Source organism: Alosa alosa, chromosome 11 (genome assembly GCF_017589495.1).
Source record: "Alosa alosa isolate M-15738 ecotype Scorff River chromosome 11, AALO_Geno_1.1, whole genome shotgun sequence".
Classification (NCBI taxonomy): Eukaryota; Metazoa; Chordata; class Actinopteri; order Clupeiformes; family Clupeidae; genus Alosa; species Alosa alosa.
Genome location: NC_063199.1, coordinates 28772758 through 28794639, shown reverse-complemented (window position 1 = coordinate 28794639; position 21882 = coordinate 28772758). Strand labels below are relative to the sequence as shown.

General features: G+C 40.8%; 1 protein-coding gene across 1 annotated transcript; it reads left to right on the top strand.

The window, feature by feature from the left end:
- Positions 1 to 283: 283 nt before the first annotated feature.
- ehf (ets homologous factor) lies at positions 284 to 16009 on the top strand. The gene is made up of 9 exons (XM_048257557.1): positions 284 to 390; positions 5512 to 5621; positions 5790 to 6047; positions 6568 to 6621; positions 7731 to 7787; positions 7971 to 8039; positions 8140 to 8184; positions 12946 to 13141; positions 15538 to 16009. The coding sequence occupies exons 2-9, from the start codon at positions 5522 to 5524 to the stop codon at positions 15635 to 15637; spliced, it is 879 nt and encodes a 292-aa protein (XP_048113514.1). The 5' UTR covers positions 284 to 390; positions 5512 to 5521; the 3' UTR covers positions 15638 to 16009.
- Positions 16010 to 21882: the final 5873 nt, after the last annotated feature.

The window sequence follows — 21882 nt, the reverse complement described above, 5'->3', positions numbered from 1 at the left end:
TGGGGGAGAAAAGGGGGGCAAAAATAAGAGAGTGAAAGTAACTTCAATATGCCAGTGACTGGTGCAATTCATTCCCATGCAAATGCCATACCTGGGACTGCGGTGGTGGCCAATTAGAGAATGAGGAAGCCCGGGAGTAAAATGCTGATTGGTTGGGCAGCAGCATGGCAGGTGGAGGCCTACACCTTCTCTTACTGATTATGGGAAGGGCCAAGATCTCTCAACCTCCTCCACCTGGGCACAGTTTGAGGTAGAAACACACACACAGACAGAAACACACACACAGTCTGTGGGTGGCATCCTTCTGTCTCTAGTACACACTGGCACAGTAGTACTCTTACCTGGCTGGCATTTGACTGCAACGGCCCATCTTATTCCTACACTGAACAGGTACGCTCTTCATCTTTCTCCAGGCTACTGAGTATGTGTGTGTGTGTGTGTGTGTGTGTGTCACTTGCTTGTCATGTCTTTGGACTTTTGGAGATGTTTGCTAATATGACAGCACAAAGTCTAATAAACTCATAAAGTCATAAACTGCAGTCACTGTGCCAGTTGAACCATGTAGTTCATGACTAAGAGAGGCACTGATGGATCTGTTACAGCATGCAGGCTCCTCACAATGGCCTTAGTCTGCCTGTCTGTCTGATACTCTGACTTGGTGACCATTGTTCAAGACATTTTCATCGTAACAATGTATGTAAAAGGAAAGATACCTAGACAGAAACATATATGCAAACTATTGTGTTTATTTCAAAGCTTCCTGTTACTATGCCTGTAGCAACACTTGCTCCCAGCTTGCCTAGACACAGTGCATACATTGCACAGTATTAAGCGTGTCCAAAATTAAACAAAAAAACTTTTGCTATCAATGTGTTTTGGAACTGTCTGTTGACATGGCAACATCTACATTGAGGAGCAACAGTGACACAGTAAGCAGACAGATTGGGCAGTTGTGGTCTCTTTGGCCTTCTGCAGTTTGTGTGTTTGCTGAAGATCCTGCATAATCTTCTTGCGGACTTTGAGAGTGTACATGTTATTTATGGAACTGCTTTTCCTCACTGGTTTCCACAATAGTTTTGTAACCCCAGCATGAATATAGATGGAAGCTTCCCTGTAAAGAACAATGGGAACATTTCATTATCCTTGCATCATGCACTAATCATTAATTTATGGAGGCATTACATAGTAGTAACATAATTAGTTTATCATTTAAACATGTCTACTTTCATATTCTCTCTTATCTATCTGTAGTGTTTACAGTCTTAGATTATAAGGAAATAAATATTTGAAGTATATGCTTTAGAAAGCAGTAACCTCCACTCTGATGAAAAGTGAGGGTGGAGATACTTTAACAGCATTTAGAGGTTCCAATAATCATTAATCTGCAGCGTCTGTTGACCAAATATTAGAGTGCTACTGAACAAATGAGTTCTATTTGATCTTGGAAAAACATATCACTGAGTTTTCTACTGTTTCCACTGTGTTTTACTCAGCAAAATGTACCTGAAGTTTTGTCTCCTAATAAGACATGAGGAATATGTAGCAGGAACATCACAGCCTGTTAATTAGAAATAAAAAGCATTAATTGTTGTCGTAAAATATATGGATTGAGTGTATGACTACTTGCTACCTGCTGCACTGACAACTGGATAACCAGTCAATAGCCTCACTACAACAATACACTCCACTACATGTTCACGAGCCCCCATGTTCATGTCCCCAGAGTGCAGCGCTGCAGCTGCCTGGCTATTTTAGTCATGTGAACCGATTTTTCATACCGAACAAATTTTCTTCGTACCGACAGTACTCGGTGACCTCGAGAAACGGAGAGCTACTGTATGTGAAAAATCGCCAGAATTCCCCTTTAACCTGAACAAATGGAGACATGTTGACACAGGCAGAGTAGGCTAAACAGCCCCATCTTCCTTCAGCTTTAGCCGTGGTCTGTCGGTACACTGGGTGATACACAGACTAGTGCCCTGGCCTTTTGGTGACATCCAAAAATAATTTTTAAAAAATACTCAAAATGACAATGCAAACTCAAGGCAACTATTATGTTGGCCATAACCTCTTACAAAGAGGAATTCTGTGAATTTGAATGCCACTCATTACAAGTATAACGCAATCGCTGATGAAACACATTTGACTGTAAAAATATACTGTATGTACCTTTTCGAGTAAATTTGTTTTTTTTGTATCAGTTCCAGTATATTCCAATCGATGTGCTAGCAACTAGAGTTTATTTTATCCTGGGAGGTCAGTGGATGTTTGCTTTGTTGAGTAACTGGCGTGTCAACGTTTTTCAACGTTTGATATGTGACTAAGTTAATAAGACAGCATTCTTATCATCCTGTAATCATTATAGAACATAGCATGACATCACATGAACATGGAATCAGGTGAACTTGGCAGACTGCCAGGGATGTGGGCGATCAATCCGAGCCAGTTAGGTGTCTTACCGCAGATACCAAAATCTAGCATGACTGCCTGGGGGCTGTAGCAAAGGTATCTGAGAGGTGTTTGGGGTTTTTGACGGCAATAGCTCACAATCCTGTCATAAAGACATGCCATACTACTCTGTTCATCTATCAGTTGGCTGCTTTTTTATGGTCTTTATGAGTCTTCAGTAAAAAAGCAAACACAATGTAGGTCAAGAGCCCAACAGGAACTCCTTGTCTGCTTGACTTGAATTGGAGTAATGTTTTCCTGGCAGATGTTATCACTCTTGCACACATCTCTTCAGTGAGAGGGTGAAAAGTGTACACTTGCTGACACACATTAGCACTAATAGCAGGAACATGTAGAACTATCAGCTGCCCAAACTACAGTTGTACTGCACTTTCAGTTTGCAGTTTGACAGACTTGTGCTCATCTGCTGAATGCAAATGTGTTGGCCTGCTATGGTGGCAAGCTAGATAAGACCAGTAATTATACCATGTAGTTTGTGACATGCTGGAAGAGTTTTGTAGAAAACAAGTAGTTTGATTCTATCGCAATGCTCAAAATGAAATAGGAAATGGTAAATGGACTGCATTTATAGAACTTTTCTACTCTGAGCACTCAAAGCACTATACAATTTCATGCCTCAAATTTACCCATTCACACACACACACACACACTGATGGCCAAGGCTGCCATACAAGGTGCCAACCTCCACACCAGGAGCAGTTTGGGGTGAATGAACACACACACACACACACACACACTGTTGTAAGAGCTTGTAACTATCCAGAAGATTCTCACAACAAGTCAGTTTCTCCTTTGGCATTTGTTTCATATTTGTAAAAAAGAGGATTTTGAGATTTGGATATGGTTTACATGTGGACTGGACTAGACTAGAAAAGAGTCAGTAATCCTGTGATGCCTTTGGCTGGTGATGGTCCCTTATGAAATCTCCTGATGAGATCAGATATCCAACCGCCTCCCAGGCAGACAGGCTGTGGTTGTTACAGGTGTCTCTGGTCAGCTCGGCACAGGCATGAGTAACCCTTTCATTTCATGTAACTGTTGAAGTAAGCCAGGGGGTAGATGAGCAATGTGCTATGCAAAGCAGACAGAAGCCCACATGCATTCCTGTGCAAATGTGTGTGTGTGTGTGTGTGTGTGTGTGTGTGTGTGTGAGAGAGAGAGAGAGAGAGAGAGAGAGAGAGAGAGAGAGCAACAGTGCTGCTCTGGACACAATCGCTCTTTGTTTGGCAGGTATATAACATATTAGTCAGGGATTGCAGTAACTTACTAACATGGCACAGTGTGTGGAAAAAATGGCCAAAACATTAGATTCTGCAAAGGTTGCTGCACTGATGCTATTGTGATGAACCTGTTGGATTATTATAATCCTTAAACAGTTTCACCACAGGGAGTTTTGTATGTCCCATTTTGATTATGTATAGTTGCTATGTTACTTTCTGGTTATGTAACATGACTTATTAGCATGCATTCTCTTGACAGAGACACGCCCTGTCACTGTGCATTTTTATTATTATTTTTAAATGTACTTAATTTAATTTATTCCTAAATTCATTGAGGGTAGTCCTCATTTTCAGTGATGACGAGAAATAGTAGACAATAGTTAGTAGTGAAATGTACAAATAAACCAAAACAAAATAAACAATACAAATATAAGACATACAAAATAAAACAGAGGAAACAAAAAAATCAAAACAGGTACAAATTGACAAAGGAAGGTTTGTGATTACAGATCTCAATTGATCATAGGAAATAGAGTTTTCATTTTTATAGTGTGTTGAAGATTCCAGGATGTAGGAGCATTAGAGCAAAAGACTGACTTTTCCCAGCTCAGAATAAATATTAGCAACCTTGAGCATATTAAACAGTCATTTGATCTGGTTTGATAGGGACCAGAATTCCAGACAGGCTTTTTTTGAAAAGTGAAGTATAAGTATAAGTATATATACTCTTTTGATCCCGTGAGGGAAATTTGGTCTCTGCATTTATTCCAATCCGTGAATTAGTGAAACACACTCAGCACACAGTGAACACACAGTGAGGTGAAGCACACACAAATCCCGAGGCAGTGAGCTGCCTGCTACTGCGGCGCTTGGGGAGCTGCTCAAGGGCACTTCAGATGTTCCTACTGGTCAGGGTTCGAACCGGCAACCCTCCGGTTACAAGTTCAAAGGGTTAACCAGTAGGCCACGGCTGCCATATAACATGGTAACTTCCCAACAAAAGCTTTGTAGGTAAATAAATACCCATGTTTTCTCCTTTCTACTACAGAACTACAGTACTACTACTGTAGTACTATAGCCATCACCAATATATAAATCTAAGAGCAGAGTGTATCCAGGGCCTTGAGTGAAGAAGCAACAGCATTTCTATAGATCATTACATTACATTTAGCAGACACTTCTTGACCAAAGTGACTTACATATGTCAGCTATATTACAAAGGATCACATTGTCCCCGGAGCAACTTGGGGTTAAGTGCCTTGCTCAAGGGCACAACGGTTGAAGCCGGGAATTGAACCGACAACTTTCAGGCTACTGCACGCTAGCCCAGCTCCTTAACCAGTACACTACCACCGTCCACAGATCACATTTCCATAGTCTAACACTGACATAAAAACTGCTCCAACAATCTGTTTACACACAGGGAGGTTGTTTGTGTGTGACAGTATTGATGTTTGTGTTATAACAGTAGTGATGTTTGTGTGTGACAGTAGTGATGTTTGTGTCTGACAGTATTGATGTTTGTGTTGTAACAGTAGTGATGTTTGTGTTTAACAGTAGTGAGATAGTAGTGTGTGTGACAGTACAATGTTTTTTCTGTGCATCACAATGGTGTCTGTCTGTGACAGTAGTGAAGTTTGTGCACTACATTGTGTGTGTGTGTGACAGCCACATTGCTTGTGATGTGTTGTGTGTCTGTGCACTGCATTAGTGAAGTGTGTGTATGTGTGTGTGTGTGTGTGTGTGTGTGTGTGTGTGACAGCAGCACTGCTTGTGACGTGTTGCGTGTTTGTGTGTGACAGCAGTGTTTGTGCGTTACCAGGTTCCAGACCATGGTCCGCCACACCGGCTGCAGCATGAGTGCCCTCCCCAGTGTCAGTGCAGAGAGCCAGCTGTCTACCCCCTGGGCCCCCCACTACCCAGCCACAGATGGTGAGACCCCCCCCACACCTCCCACATGGCCACCCTCCTCATCATTGTCATTGTCAAAGAAGAACTTAGCTTGCTGACAGAGTTTGCACTTTGCCTAGGGCCCATGGTGCAAAACAAAATATAATATCTTGACTGTTCATTTCTTCACCCTTGGCCTTTCACCTGCAGTTTCCATGGTAACGCCCAGCTACTCCAGCCGCCTGTGGGCGCAGGAGACGCAGCCCCAGTTCTGGACTAAGTTCCAGGTGTGGGATTGGCTGCAGCAGACTCTGGACGTGCACCAGATTGACGCCACCAGCATCCCCTTCCACAACTTTGACATCGATGGACGCCAGCTCTGCAATATGAGCTTCCAGGACTTCACTCGCGCGGCAGGGCCTGTTGGGTCCATCCTCTACCAGAGCCTGGCTGACATCAAGTGGGGCGGTAAGAAGTACACTCAGGATCACATGGAATCAAATCACATTTCATCTGATCTGAAGTTGAAAGGGAATTGCAGTGATTTGTCACACAGAACTCTGTTTCTCGAGGTCAGTATACTGTCGGGACAAAAAAAAAACGAAAACAATCGGCTTTACCTAGCTTGAGTTGCTGCAGACAACAGCTAAAACAGCCAGGCAGCTACAGCACTACACTCTGGGGTATGAACATGGGGGCTCAGAAATGGAGATCTATGTGAAAAATTGCTGGAATTCCCCTTTAACTTATCAAAATGAAACATGCAACTTGGCCTCATTTAATGATTAGCATCATAAACCAAATAAAAGTGACCAGCAAACATATATTTGTGTATTTTGTTTGTGTTGTCAATGTTTGTTCAGTTTGGCAAAACTGGATCAGCAAGTTAGTCCAGTCTGTGGCTTCACTGGAATTCAACACCTTTCATATCTCATTGCGGAATTACAGTATGCTTGACAACAAGTCAACGGTTTTGTCTCGTTCACAGGCCAGTATCCTCCAGAAATCTTCCCAACCATGGACATCAAAACAGAGATAGATGGTAAGCTTTCACAAACTAGATATAAAATATGACCGCCGCCCAGTCCAGCACATTTTTTCCACAAAAATAAATCACGCTAAAAGGCCTATATGATTCTAACTGTCTCACTAAATTGCATTATCCACACTCAATTCTCACTGGTGTCTGCTAGACAACAAGTACCAAAACATGATTAGTTCATAGATTTCACATGTAAAATTAATTTTATACAACCCCACCCCCATCTTACCTGTTCATAATTCTGAGAAATTCTTGTGTGCATGTGTGCGTGTACATGTTTATGTGTGTGTGTGTGTGTGTGTGTGTGTGTGTGTGTGGGTGTGGGTGTGTGTGTGTGTGTGTGTGTGCGTGCTTGTGTGTGTGCCTGCGTATGTGCCTGTGTTTGTGCATGTGCATGCATGCGTACATATGTCTACTGTGTGAGTATGTGTCATACGTATGATTACTATGAATGTATGTGTGTGCGTGTGTATCTGTTTATGCACATGTGTGCACATGGAATGGGTTAAGATGACCCCTGGAGGCAAACATACGCAAAAAATGGGTCATCCTAGGCCCTACGGTTCTCAAGATATTCACAGAAAACTGTGTCTGCCCTACCCTCCTTTCGGGGGGTCCAGTCCAGCGGGGGGGCTACAGATCAAAACGAAAAGCGATGGTTCCATGCTATCCATGTGGGGTTACATGCCCACCAAGTTTCATTTACCCCGGTCTTTCAGTGTCCTGGGAATCCTTGTTGGTGTACGGTCACTAAATGTACACATAAATTATTTTATTGTAAGGCCCCCCATGAACGAAAGTCCACGAAACTTGGCATGCATTCGGAGGGTGTCATAATGATCCTACACTTTCAATTTCGCGAACTGTAGGGGGAGGCCGTGACTAGTATGTAAACGAAAGACATAGATATAACCATGAATGAAAGAGAGAGCAATGCAAATTCGCTGTAAACATGTCTGAGGCTAGAATAACAAAATCCCGGACGACTTTGAAATTCCGCCCGGACACATTTTTAGGTTTCAAAAAGAGGACATGTCCGGGCAAAAGAGCACGTCTGGTCACCCTAATCGATATGAAGATAAAGACATTCTTATTCGTTTTCTCTGCAGAGTTTCCTTGTTCTCTTCTTCCCTTTAAAGAGGAAACTAGCTTCTTTCCTGCTTCAGGTACGGTAAATATGCACGCAGTCTAAACACTGTCTAGTATTTTAATAGCTTCGCTTCATTAGCTGCATGGTAATTTATTAGTATGTCTGATATTTCAGCATTGTTTATGTTTCTGCTACAAACATGACCAGCCTTCTGGCCACAGGTTCTGAGTAATGTTCTTTGCTGCTGTGTGTATTACAGACTTTTTCGATATTAAGCCTTCATTCTCGTCTTCAGTAGCCTTGAGTTCACCTTCTCCCACTAGCCCAGGTGAGTGCACTTTGACTTGTTTAACAAAAAGACATCCAAAGAGCAATTTGGTCTGATTTTTGAGCCATTGTTGACTGTCCTTCTATTGCTGTGCCATCAGACCCAAAGAGATCACACAACCGATCGCATCCTGTCAAAAAACACAGTGAGTCAGGGCTGCAAAAACAGTGCAATACATTACACACACACACACACACACACACACAACACACACACACACACACACAGAAACACACACAGAAACATACAGAACAAACCAAAGCAATCACCATCTGCCTACACTCACAGACACAAAAACACAGTCATAGTCACAGTGTTCATACATACATTTATACATACATTTATACCACCACACACACACACACCACACACAGAGACTGAAATCACAATTACTTACAAAGTTAATATATCAAAAACTCTTCTGATGACTACATACAGTATATAACACTATAGGCTTGAGTTTGAGAATGGAATTTCATGGTGATAATAGGAGTGCATGTGCCTTGTTGATCAAAGGCAGTATTTGGGCAGAACCAGGCTGAAGTTAACTAGATGTACCGCATAGCGGTACAAAATATGACCGCCGCTCAGTCCTGTACATCTGTTCCGCGAAAATAAATCACACTTCAATTTGTCTACATATTTTACTCCATCCCCCACTCTTGAAACTTTTGTGTATGCTTGTTTGGCATGCCTGAGTGTGTGTGTGCGGCTGCACAGAAAGTAGCCTACTGGTGCTGAAAAGGTGAATAGATTGTAGAATAGCCAAAGAAGATGTAGCATTGTTATAAAACCTTTAAAATCTCTAAACAATCACAAGTAGGACAGTTCATCACAGTTCATCCATTGCAACTGGATTGATGAAAGGTCACTGTAGGCTACATTGTATTTGGGAAAAGCAAAAGGTATCAGCATAATGTTATTTATTTATTTATTTATTTATTTATTTTTTATGTATTTATAAACAAAAACATCTCTTCAGTTCCATGCCGTTTTCAACAGCTATCAAAAACAAAGGTCATTTTTGGATGGATGGATTTTTTGTGAATGTTTCTTCTTCTACATAAGATTTTAGTCATCTTTAGTTCATGTAATACTTTATTGTCAATGCACAAATTAAGTAACAGTAGTCTGAAACGTTATTGTTAATGCACAAATTAAGTAACAGTAGCCTAGTCTGAAACGAAATGCTGTTTTACATCTAACCAGTGGTGCAAATAACTGACATGTCCAAATGGGCCTTGATGAAATGCGCCGCTAGACTGTTCATGTTAACATTTTAACGGGCCAAAGTTGAAGAGCTTTTGTCCGTTATTGTTCGTGCAAATATAGGCTGATTCATGTTCCCCTTGCATTGTGTAACTGAGGTCCATGGCTAGTCTGGCTTTCATCAGACCAAGCTCAATCTTTTAAGAAATCAAAATAAATAGCGGGTAGATCAGGCTGGGTGAACCCAGCCTAGTCCATAGGCACCTGATATTGTTTAATTTTCAGATTGAGATATACACGCCTGGCTATTCTAAATGCAAAATGCATCAGGGAGTTATGACAAAACGGGTAACTAACAAACTAGATCCTAATAGAAAGCTGTTAGCTTCCCTAAGCTACAGGTAGGATTATAAGGTAGGCCTATTTACAACATACATTGCCAATAGGCTATGCTGGCTACACAAATAAAATCTCCTTTGGAAACCAATGGCTTACATGCCTTACAGTATCACGCTGACTTAAACTGTCATATCGTGGCGAAAAATTGTAATAACATTCAAGCAGCTCCATGAGTCAAGGAAAGCGCAAATGAAGTAGCCACTTCTAAATGGGACCTACTACACAGTAGCTTAAGGTGTGTTGCTAAAGCAGCCATAATGAAATTAAGGTGTCATTGTTTGGATACTTCCACACACCACGTGTTTTAATTTCACAGACTACAACTACCAAGCTGTAATCAAAGCACATCGATTCCCCTCTCACACCCTGCACGCACTTAAAACTAAATAAACAGGTGATCAGACCCGGTGTACGCGTTGGTAAATCTTCCATTGCACAGAATGATTTTGTAGCACGTGCAATAAATGACAGTCGAAAAAGATACAAACAGTGCTGCTATCAATTTGTTTGGTATAACCGCATTTATAGTTTTCTACAAATGCAATCAATCAAATGCCTCCATCACTCAACCAACGCTAACGGTAACATTACCTAGGTCCTTATTGATATTACAAGATTAACGTACCTGCAGTAAAAACCAAGCATGTCCGATAAACATCCTCAGATTTATTTCGCTTCAAGAAGAAATGGGAATTACACTTCATGTGAACATCGCCCTATCCTTATTAGATGTCCGCTGAGGTAAATTACAGTCCTTGTATGAAGCCGCCCATTTTTTCCAACCCACTTTTAACTTCCAACAAAATTACGCCTCACTGCAACGATGTTCATCTAGTGGACAAACGACTACTTATCGCCAATACTGAAAATGCAGCCATGATGATGATGAATATTTATTTTGGCTTTCTTTTTTATTCCTACTGAATTTGTAATTATGTATCGGCCGTTCTAATACCGATAGTATGTGGGTGCCTGTATGTGTGCATGTGTATATGTGTGCACCGCCATTTACAGGCCAATGAGTGTACAGTCACTAAATGTACACGTAACCTAATTTTTAGACCCCCCCCCACATGGATGAAATTCTAATAAACTTGGCATACCCCAGAGAATGCCAGGTGAATCATACACATAAAATTTGGTGCAGTTCTGAACATCTTAACTGAAGATAGGGGCAATTAAAGCAGAATAATATTGCATTTTCATTTTTTACCGGGGTGGGGGTGCAAATCACAAATGAGTGATTATGAGCCAGGTTGTTGTGGGCCCTTGAGACCAACATACCAAAAGATTCTTCATCCTCAGTGCCACGGTTCAGGTAGTTATTTAGGAAAAACTGTTTTTTTTTTTATGGTCGGGGGGGCCCAGCCCGGTGGTGGTGGTCCCGGGGACTTAAATGAAATTTTTCCCGAAAAGTCTAGTGGGGCTACATACCCACCAATTTTCATGTACCCCGGTGGTTCGGTGTCCCGGGTATCAATGACCAAAAATTCAGGGAGTAGATGACGGAAAAATTCTTGGTGCATGTGTGCAGTACAAATTTATGTTTATGTGTGTGGGTGTGTGTGTGTGTGTGTATGTGCTGCTTGTGTGTTTGCCTCATGATGTGTGTTTGTGCATGTGCATGCACATACATATGTCTACTGTGTGATATGTGTCATAATTATGATTACTGTAAATGTATGTGTGTGCGTGTGTATCTGTTTATGCACATGTGTGCACATGGAATGGGTTAACATGACCCCTGGAGGCAAACATAATGGAACAAATTGGTCATCCCTAGGCCCTACAGTTCTCAAGATATACACAGAGAACTGTGTCTGCCCTACCCTGCTTTCGGGGTCCAGTCCAGGGGAGGGGCTACAGATCAAAACCAAGAATGACGGTTCCATGCTATCCATGTGGGAATTTTTATGCCCACCAAGTTTTTGTACCCGGTCTTTTCAGTGTCAGGAATCCTTGTTGGTGTCGCGTCACTAAATGTACACATAAATTATTTTATTGTAAGGCCCCCCATGAACGAAAAGTACACAAAACTTGGCATGCATTGGAGGGTGTCATAATGATCCTACACTTTAATTTCGTGCAGTTTTGACCATTTCTGCCAGAGATATAGTGATGAAAACACCTAATTTTTGCTTTTTAATTTTTAACTAGGTGGCGCTATACATGAAATAAGTGGTAATGGGATGGGTTGACATGCCCCCTTAAGACCAACATACAAAAAAAAAAAAAGGTGGACCTCCTAGGCCCCTACGGTTCTCGAGATATTCACAGAAAACTGTCTCCGGCCACCTACAGGCCAGTTGGTGTATAGTAACATAAATTAATTTATTGTGTGGCCCCCCATGAACGGAATTCCACAAAACTTGGCGTGCATACAGAGGGTGTCATAATGATCCTACAATTCCAATTTCGTGCAGTTTTGACTATGTTAGGTCACAGATACCTTCAATTACAAAACCATTTTTTTTTGTGTTTAACTAGGTGGCTTATACATGAAATGAGTGGTTATGGAATGGGTTGACATGGCCCCTTGAGATCAACATACAAAAAAAATGGTCCTCCTAAACCCTACGGTTTTCGAGATATTCACAGAAAACTGTGTTCGCCCTACCTCCTTCGGGGTCCAGTCCAGCGGGGGCTACAGATCAAAACGAAAAACGATGGTTCCATGCTATCCATGGGGTTACATGCCCACTGTTTTTTGTGTACCCGGTCTTTCAGTGTCCCGGGAATCATTGACGGAAATTTGGGCGTAAAAAAGAAAAAAAAAAAAAAAAAAAAATCCTGACTGAACGCATAAGGCCGCCATGCCGGGTGGTCATAATTAGTAAAAGGCTTGGTTAAAGCCAACCAGTAGCATTGTTTAAACTTAATGAGTCAGACAAGATTACAGTAGCCAGTTCCAGTATTGCTGTGGGTGTAGATAGTTTTATGAGAATGGAATGTAGCATTTCTCCTTTTTCAGTTTCAAACAATTACATTCATTAAACCATGATTGTAGCTTATCAGACCTGCTTAAAATGCTATATTGACCTAACTGTTTTGGTTCATCCATGTAGATATGTTTGTGTTAGGTTCAATCAAATGTTCCCTGTCAAAGAAGACTATGTCGCCACACCTACATTCAAAATCCGCACCAACATTTAATTTATTGCCCAGGCATTTAATAACCTACCTGGCAGAAAAGTTACTTTCACCAGGATTTATCACTCTCAAACTCGGGACTTTTTTTTGCCATTCTTTTGTGAAGTTCCTAAAATCTCTACCATAATCCTCGTACCACCCCCACCAGATCCTAGGGGAACACACCTGTGGGAGTTCATTCGTGACATCCTGCTCAACCCAGAGCGCAACCCGGGCCTCATCAAGTGGGAGGACCGCTCCGAAGGTGTGTTCCGCTTTCTGAAGTCTGAAGCGGTGGCCCAGCTCTGGGGCAAGAAGAAAAACAACAGCAGCATGACCTACGAGAAGCTCAGCCGAGCGATGAGGTAATCACGGCCCACGACCCTCTGGTCTCTTACAAAATGCCTCGTCTGTCAGGGTCCTGAGATGAGGCGTTCTTGATCACGCTAGTTCCTCCTGCTATTCTGAGTTTAAATCTCACACACTAAGTTCATACTTTTTACTAATCGCTCACAGATCACTGCCCACATCCTATCTACAGATGCTCAGAATATCAACAAACTATCTGTTGGATAGTTGGATCCAACAGATCGGTTGGATTTGGTTAAGGTGATGCTCTGTAATTTTTTAACAACAATCTTACATATTGAACCTGAATCTTAACAGATGATTTGTCTCTATGGGCGGACTATCGAATTAAAGTGTTACCAAAAACTGTTGTTGACAGATATTGCGGTGTTGTACGCTTTCATAGTCCTGCATTAGTGACAAAACATTAAACGCAACATTGTCTAGTTTATTTGACAACTTGTATGACAACATAGCTTATATGTCTTCTAATGTAACATCTCATTGCGTTCCATAATAAAATAATAAATAAAATAAAATAAAAACATGTTTTATAGCGAATTGTGGAATATGGAACATGGGTTTTTGATCAGTGCAAATCAATAACAGGAAAACAGAGAATGTGTGAGTCACACGACCAAAGATTCTACAGAAGCACTGTATAACCATAGATTCTACAGAAGCACTGTACAGTATAACCAAAGATTCGACAGAAGCACTGTATAACCATAGATCCTTGAATTCTGACCACTTCAAACCTCTCTGACTTATGACTTATTTTCATCTCAGAAAGTTGGCGACCCTAGACCACAGCAACAAAATGTAGCTTTTGAGTTGCTATCCAATCCAAGTATGCAACATCTGCTCTCTTTCAAATTGTTTTAATGCAAACACCTAGGGGCAATTCCATGCAAAGGTCATCCTTACCATGGAAAAAAAGTTGTGCATACGCAAATAGAACTGTTGTTAAAATCTTCATTTAGGTCTATATTTTTTTGTTTAACTGATCTGTAAACAGTGTTTCTACTGTACCTCCTGTAGTAAACAGTAAAGGAATAAAACTGGCATGCAAATACCTGTAAAACTGAAACATAAAAGTCTATGCAGTTTTTGTAATGTCAACAATAGCCAGTATTTTGAAACCTGGTGTACTTTGATTGACTGCATGTACCTTGTGAAGTGAAAACAAGTGTTATTCTTTGACAGAATAATTTCTTTTTGAGTCAGATTTCCAGTGTTTTGGTAAAGTTAGTTTGTGCAAAGAAAGATGTGTTAGTAGTATGTTTAACAAAATGTTTTTGAGAAGAAAATTATGCATATGCAAATTATGATAGAACAGAAAAAGTTTTACAGTATTGCAATGCTTACAGTGAACAAAATATCCATGAAACACACAAACATTCTGAACAAAAAAACAACAGCAAAAAGCCCGGATAAAAAGGGGGGAGCTAAAAAAACCACAAAATTACTGTATCTAATCTCTGCGATTATATCAATGATAGTGGCACAAACATCATCACTGACAGCAGTTTTTGCAGCCAAATGGAATGCCACCACGCATTCTTACACCTCTACCTTGCCCTCTCCTTGGGCCTGCTCCTGCACCTCTCACTGCACCTCTCACTGCATCTCTCACTGGGCCTGCTCTTCTCCCTGGGCCCCTTGCTCTTACTCTTCCTCTTCCAGACATTACAGTGTTTGTCTTTTGCTGTTTCTGTTTCTAAAAACATTACTCGTCAAAGTCCTCCTTTTACTGTGTCAGTGTAATAGAACAAAATAACCCCTGCCACTGAGTCTAAGCCAGACTGGAATCAGCTCATGTGGTTGGCCTAATTTACCCAACATAAATCAGTTGTGTGTCAATTATCGAATTGTTTGTTTATTATCAGCTGAGATATATTGTTTTGAACTGATATCATTGCAGAAGCATTGGTTTTATACTGTATCTAAGGTTTGGAATATTGTTTTTACTATTTTGGGATGTTGTGTGTTAACATTCGTAAATAATTTTGTTGGGAGGTATAGCGTGTCTGTTGAAAAATGTAAGCATTGTGGAAATGTGTTCACTGACTGCATATCGTGTGAAAACGACATAAAATGTGTGAATGGTGTGGCCACAAAAGGCCGATGTTGTGCTAATTGTATTTAGAGTTTTGAAAATGTGACAACTGGTTGGACAAACGCTTGTTAGCGACTGAAAAAAACTGTAATTCACTGATACTAATTTTGTTACCCCCAATTTTGTACCCCCACTCTAAGGCATTTTGTTTACCAATATGAGTCCAATTGTCACATCCATAATGCTGGAACTGCCCCCTAACAGAAATTCTAGGGTTTTTTTTATGTAATTTTTTTGTTGAGTGACACTTGTTAGCCTGAAGTCCTTATGTCTCCCTGTTAACCTCTCCTTCAGGTATTACTACAAGAGGGAGATCCTGGAGCGTGTGGATGGCCGCAGGCTGGTGTACAAATTTGGCAGGAATGCGCAGGGTTGGAGGGAGTCGGAGAAGTGAAGAAATGTGAAGGTCACCTTGACACATTTTTGAACCACCAAGTAAACACATTGCCTTATTTATGCCGTTGTGACATTTATGTGTGTTATGTAGATGTGTACTCTGTGCATTGTTTGTACATTTTATGACCTTTTCCTCGTTTTCTACTTTTTTATTTGTTTATTTAGTTATGTCTTTGAAGGACATTGCTGTATGTTTGTAACAACTTTTTTTGCCGTTTTTGTAGAAAACTATAGGATCATTTCAGCAACATTAGAAAAATGAAAGTGAGGATGTGATCTTTGGCAGACCATTTTGTCTAATTTAGCTTAGTTTCACCTTCTCAAACTGTGAAAATGTTCATATAAAACAAGCAATGTTATAATGGTGTTTACTTACAAAGTCAAAGTCAAAGTCAAAGTCAGCTTTATTGTCAATTTCTTCACATGTTCCAGACATACAAAGAGATCGAAATTACGTTTCTCACTATCCCACGGTGAAGACAAGACATATTTTACCAATTTAAGTCCACAGACAAACATAACATTCAAGTAAACAAAAAAGTAAGTAAATAAGTAAATAAGAGGGCACATATAATAATGAAAAAATAAGAGCAGCAAAATTTGGTTGAAATTGTGCATAGACAGTCAATAAAATACTAGTGCAAAGTCAGGCCAATAAAAGGCTTGGGTAGTTCTGTTTGACCTAAGTAAGAAAGAAAGTGGCATAGTGGTACCATGCTCACACTGCATGCATCATAAACAAACGTGTTCAGTTTGAACTGTTGACAGCTGTTTCACCCTTTTGTTTAGTTTCATTTTCCACTGAATTCATTTGAATATTAAATGAGGTTGTGTTCACCCAACCGAGCCTAACACAGAGCTGGATCTGGTCTACTGTACCTGTTTGGAGCAGTCAGAAGACAAACAGGTAGTGTGCACATTTGTGTAGTTACATGCATAGTATACTTAATAATAAACACTTTTTGTATATGTGAGTGAATTTATATGTTGGAAGTGCCTTAAATAAAATGTATGCCCAATATTAAAAAAATCGGTCTGCTTTATTCATTTTGCCTTTTTCATTTGTCAAGTTAATGCAATTCATCCTCTCTCTCTTTCTTTCTTTCCCTCTTGATATTTTTTTTTTCTTAAATAGTATCATCACAACAACATGCATAATTTTATTGCCTGGCCATGGCTGACCTCTGAGTTAGAGGACTGTGAGGTGTAGTACATTGGGTCATCAGATGCTACATGTATAGTTTTGTGTGCGGGTGGAACATGGGTGAGTCTGAGGTGTGCCGAGCGACACAGATAACCGCCGCTCAGTTGAAGACCTGTCGCTGATAAGGTGAAAGGGCTTGTGAGAGTTTAATTGCCCACCCATGCGTGCAAATGGGTGCAGGCCAGGCAGCCAAAAGCAGGCCAGCGCAGGCTCACCTGGTGGAGATGGCTGTGCCGATTAAGTGTCCCTATCCGTTAACAGGTGCTGTCATCATTATCTGTCCTCACAGTGATTGTTGCAGGGTTGTACAGCTGTCTTTGCTGAGGGCCACAGGATTTGCATGGACATGAATCCTCACGTTATCTGGCCTCTTGGTCCTCACGCTCAGGCTATCAGTACGCGGGACAGTTAGTCAGAGGGACACAGAGTTCATTCATTTTTACATAAACCCAGATTATAATATGGCAGTCTTAATCTCTCCCTCTCCCTCTCTCTCTCACTCCTTCTCTATCCCTCTCTATCCCTCAAAACAATTGTGGTAGAACTCAAAATAGAAACCATGATTTGACATTTAAGTCAAGACCTTTTTCCAAGTTCCACGGAAATCATATAATGCGCTAAAATAGAAAGGTGAAGACTATTCCTGTGAACCGAGGAGTTGTCATAGCAGCTCCTGTTTGGCATGCTGCCCTGTAGACAGCTTTAGCCGCTGGATGCTGATTGAAATCTGTCTGATTCATAGGGAAATGTGGAGGCACAAGATGATGCATCCGGTCCCTCTCAGGTTGTTAGGCAAATGGCCATGGGTGGCCTGAGGTCTGCCTTGCAGAGGTGCTGAGTCTGATTTCCATAACAGATCTGGACTGACTCACAGCATTGAAGGACCTATTAATTCAACAACACAGGTTCAGTCACATCATTGTGACAGTGATCATTTTGAATTTGAGAGATTGAATGATATACATCAATGACCAGTATGTCACAGACATGGCAGTGGCTATATATTCATCACACACACACACACACACACACACACACACACACACAGAGAGAGAGAGAGAGAGAGAGAGAGAGATATGCCTAATGACAAATAAATGAAGTGTCACACCGTGTCCTATGTGATGCGAGCAAGCGTCAGTGGCAAAATCGGTAATAGTGCTTTGTATTCAACTGGAATATTCTAACAGTGCTGTGCTGTGCAATGTGTCGCAATGTTTTGAGTAGAAATTTGTCGCAAATATGATGCAATATAATGGCATATTTAACGGATTCAGTGTGGACAGAGGGCACTCAATGCTATGTGACAGTTGGAAGCTGAATGCAGTTATAGGACAAGCTGTTAGGTTTGGCACATAGCAGATGTATCCAGTGTTACTAAGCACTAACAACAGGGTTTACAAAAATATATAGACAAATATAGGTTTGGAACACTGAATCACTTTATCAGTGCAGGAAGTAAGGTAGTGTTACACATAGTGCAACGTGACTTTAGGGTTGTTTGTGACTCAGCAGCATTGTTGGACGTCACAAATAAATTTGAATCTAAAGAACGGCTCAGTTTATACAGGTTATCGGCAACTGGTCAATGCTACAGTAGTTTATTTTTAAACCATTAACACATCATTTGCCATTTTTGATAGTGCACCCCTTGTTGGAAATGTCACTTTGCATTGTTGTGACAGAAGCAAATTGCTTTTCAGTACAATAACCCAGACACGTAGAGTTTTACCTTGTGCCTATCTCAAATCCATATATAAAGGCACATTTGAATAGGCTGTGTATTTTACTACTGATATTTTATTATTTAAAATGGAGACGTTCTGGCAATCAGATGCTGTGACGAGAACAAGGAAGAGATGGGAGATAAGACATAACACACAGAGACCACAGTATCCATGCTGAAACAGTCTCTCATTCGTCCCAGTTCACAGGGCACTTTGTGTGACTGATAGAGAATCATAGCCTTATCAGTCCTGCCCCACACTCACAAAGGTTTGCAGGTATCATCAGCTGAAGCCCATCAGGACATTTGTTTTTTTATGGCGTTGTGATGCATGCGCTGTGCCATTATCTCTGAAGCCACCCATTCCACAGACCTGAGATGTGAGCAGGTTAAAAAGATGTCTGCCTTTGAGCCTTTGATAACATATTAAAAATATATTCAGTTCCAACATGCGTCCAGTGCACTTTATGTACACAAATATTTTTTTTCCAGACTACACACATAGCCAAAGTGTGGAGAGAAAAAACACATACAATGTTCAAGGGGCGACAGATAGCATTATAAGTAGAACACTTCAATGCATAATAAAAAAATCATGATGGAAACATGCGATATTGTAGGAGACATTGGTTACATTAACATCCTCGGTAAATAATAGCACATCTTACAGTCAGCATCAGTAAGTGCCTGGAAAAAGAATGTAAGGGTATAACCATATTAGATAATCATGTTAGCATACGCGTGAAACAAATTATACAATGTTAATTGAGGAAGTTCATTACTGTGATTTCCATATATATAGATATATATATATATATATATATATATATATATATATATATATATATATATATAAAGAGAGAGAGAGAGATAGAGAGAGAGAGAGAGAGAGAGAGAGAGAGAGAGAGAACCGTATACGATCAGAGTCAGAATTAGGAGCAGAGAAGCCAGTGTTTGGGGTGATTGTTGAAGACAGGCGTAGGCTACACAGAAAACAAATTTGTAGGCATGCTTAGCCTACATCAGTTGCACATAAAGGAAATGTCTAGAACTAATCTAGTATTTATCTTTCGGATTACAAAATTGATTAATGCCCTGATGACCCATATGAGCAACTAATTCTGGTGACTTTGTTTTGTTTAAATTAATATTATCATCATTGTGTTAGATAGATAGATAGATAGATAGATAGATAGATAGATAGATACTTTATTGGATCCCCAAGGGGAAACTGTTTAACTGTTAATGTTGAGGCATGTACTGAGACTAGGTATTCAAGTATTATGTTTAGCCTATACTGTTGCGATGTCCTTGTTAACAGAAGATCACTTCCAAAGCAATGAAATAAAGCATTCTGGATAATTTGTGCTATAGCTTAAAAGCTCCCAATACATGTGATCTGGATGGAACCACTGCTATCTTTTGTTTGCTCAATACCTCACATACTCATGGTGGGAACAAAGCATGGCTCAGGCATGATACATCCCAGCTCCAAAATTCTACGGATCTCTAAACAGTCTCTAGGCAGTGATAGCGTAGTGGTTAAGGACCTGGCTAACGGGCCTCAAAAATTGTGGGTTCAATTCCTGGCTGCCACTGTTGTTCCCTTGAGAAAAACATTTAACCCCAAGTTGTTCCGAGGACAATGCAATTGATGTATGTAGTAAGTAAGTATGAGGGCAGCCGTGGCCCACTGGTTAGCACTCTGGACTTATAACCGGAGGGTTGCCGGTTCGAGCCCCGACCAGTGGGCCGCGGCTGAAGTGCCCTTGAGCAAGGCACCTAACCCCTCACTGCTCCCTGAGCGCCGCCGTTGTAGCAGGCAGCTCGCTGCGCCGGGATTAGTGTGTGCTTCACCTCACTGTGTGTACACTGTACACTGTGTGCTGTTTGTGTTTCACTAATTCACCGATTGGGTTAAATGCAGAGACCAAATTTCCCTCACGGGATCAAAAAAGTATATATACTTATACTATACTTAAAAGTCTTTGCTGAATGAATAAACATAACATTAGGATAGCCATGTGAAATATTTTAGCAACATTATAGCAAGCTTAATGTGTTCTTGCAAATGTTTATGGGACCACAATGAAGTTGTGGCAGCAAGAGCTGAATCTCAATGTTTCCCCTTAGGCTCTCACACACTTTGATGCACGTTCCCGGCAACTTCGTAAGGGCTTAGGGTCCTACTGTGAAATCGTTGAAAAAGTGCTTCCACACATTCCAGGTTGTGTTTCATTCAGAACTGGTTTCTGTAATTACATTATGCGGTTTCATGAATTGGACAGCCCTGACTTTTCCTTTTTTTTAAAGTGTATAGGCTCAATTGTCAAGGATTCTTTGCTTTTCACCTTCTCCCTAATACAGTGATATGGCCTATAATGGTTAGGTGTAAAGCCTAGCCTTCAATCATTTTATGTTATTTCTCTCTGTTGTGGAATCCCCTTTTAGCTGGTTGGTGAACAAACCAGGAAACAAATGAAATACTTTGCTTTGTTGAAATTGGGGACAGCCCCTGCCATACCATATAATCCTGACAGGGAAGTCATGCTGCACATTAATAGGCCAAGTTCCTCATTTTTTCCAACAGATCAGATTGGCATCTTTACTTAGGTATTACCACACCACTCAATTTTTTTTTCAGTTGTTGACGTAATTACCAGTGGCTGCATCCACTTCAGTCTTAACAATGTATTAAACTATATGACATCAATTATGGCATTGTGAGATTTAGACTTCGTGCAGATTATAAACACAAATGTTCAGAAAAAGAAAAAAGAAAACAAAAAAAAACGTTAGTGAGAGCCCTCAGAAATGGCATCAGCACGGCTCAGCCAGACGTTGTGCAGATTATAAACACAAATATTCAGAAAAAGAAGAAGAAGAAACAAATCCGTCCCCATGCTCCTTCAGAAACATCATCAACATGGCTCAGACTTGAGGCAGAGCTCTGGGGTTCACCCGGACGTGTCTGTGAGTGTGTGAGAGAGAGTGGGTGTAAATGTGTGTGTGTGTGTGTGTCTGTTTGTGTGTGTGGGTGTGAGTGTTTCCGTGTGTGTGCAAACATGCATATGTGTGCAAACATTGGTGGTTTTCCTGCACATGTGGCAACATAACATGAACTGTGTGTGTGTGTGTGTATGTGTGTGTGTGTGTGTGTGTGTGTGTGTGTGTGTGTGTGTCTGTGTGTGTGTGTCTGTGTGTGTGTGTGGGGTGTGTGTGTTTCTATGGTTCATGGTTCACATGCACAAGTGGCAACATGACAACATGAACTGTGTGTGTGTGTGTGTGTGTGTGTGTGTGTGTGTGTGTGTGT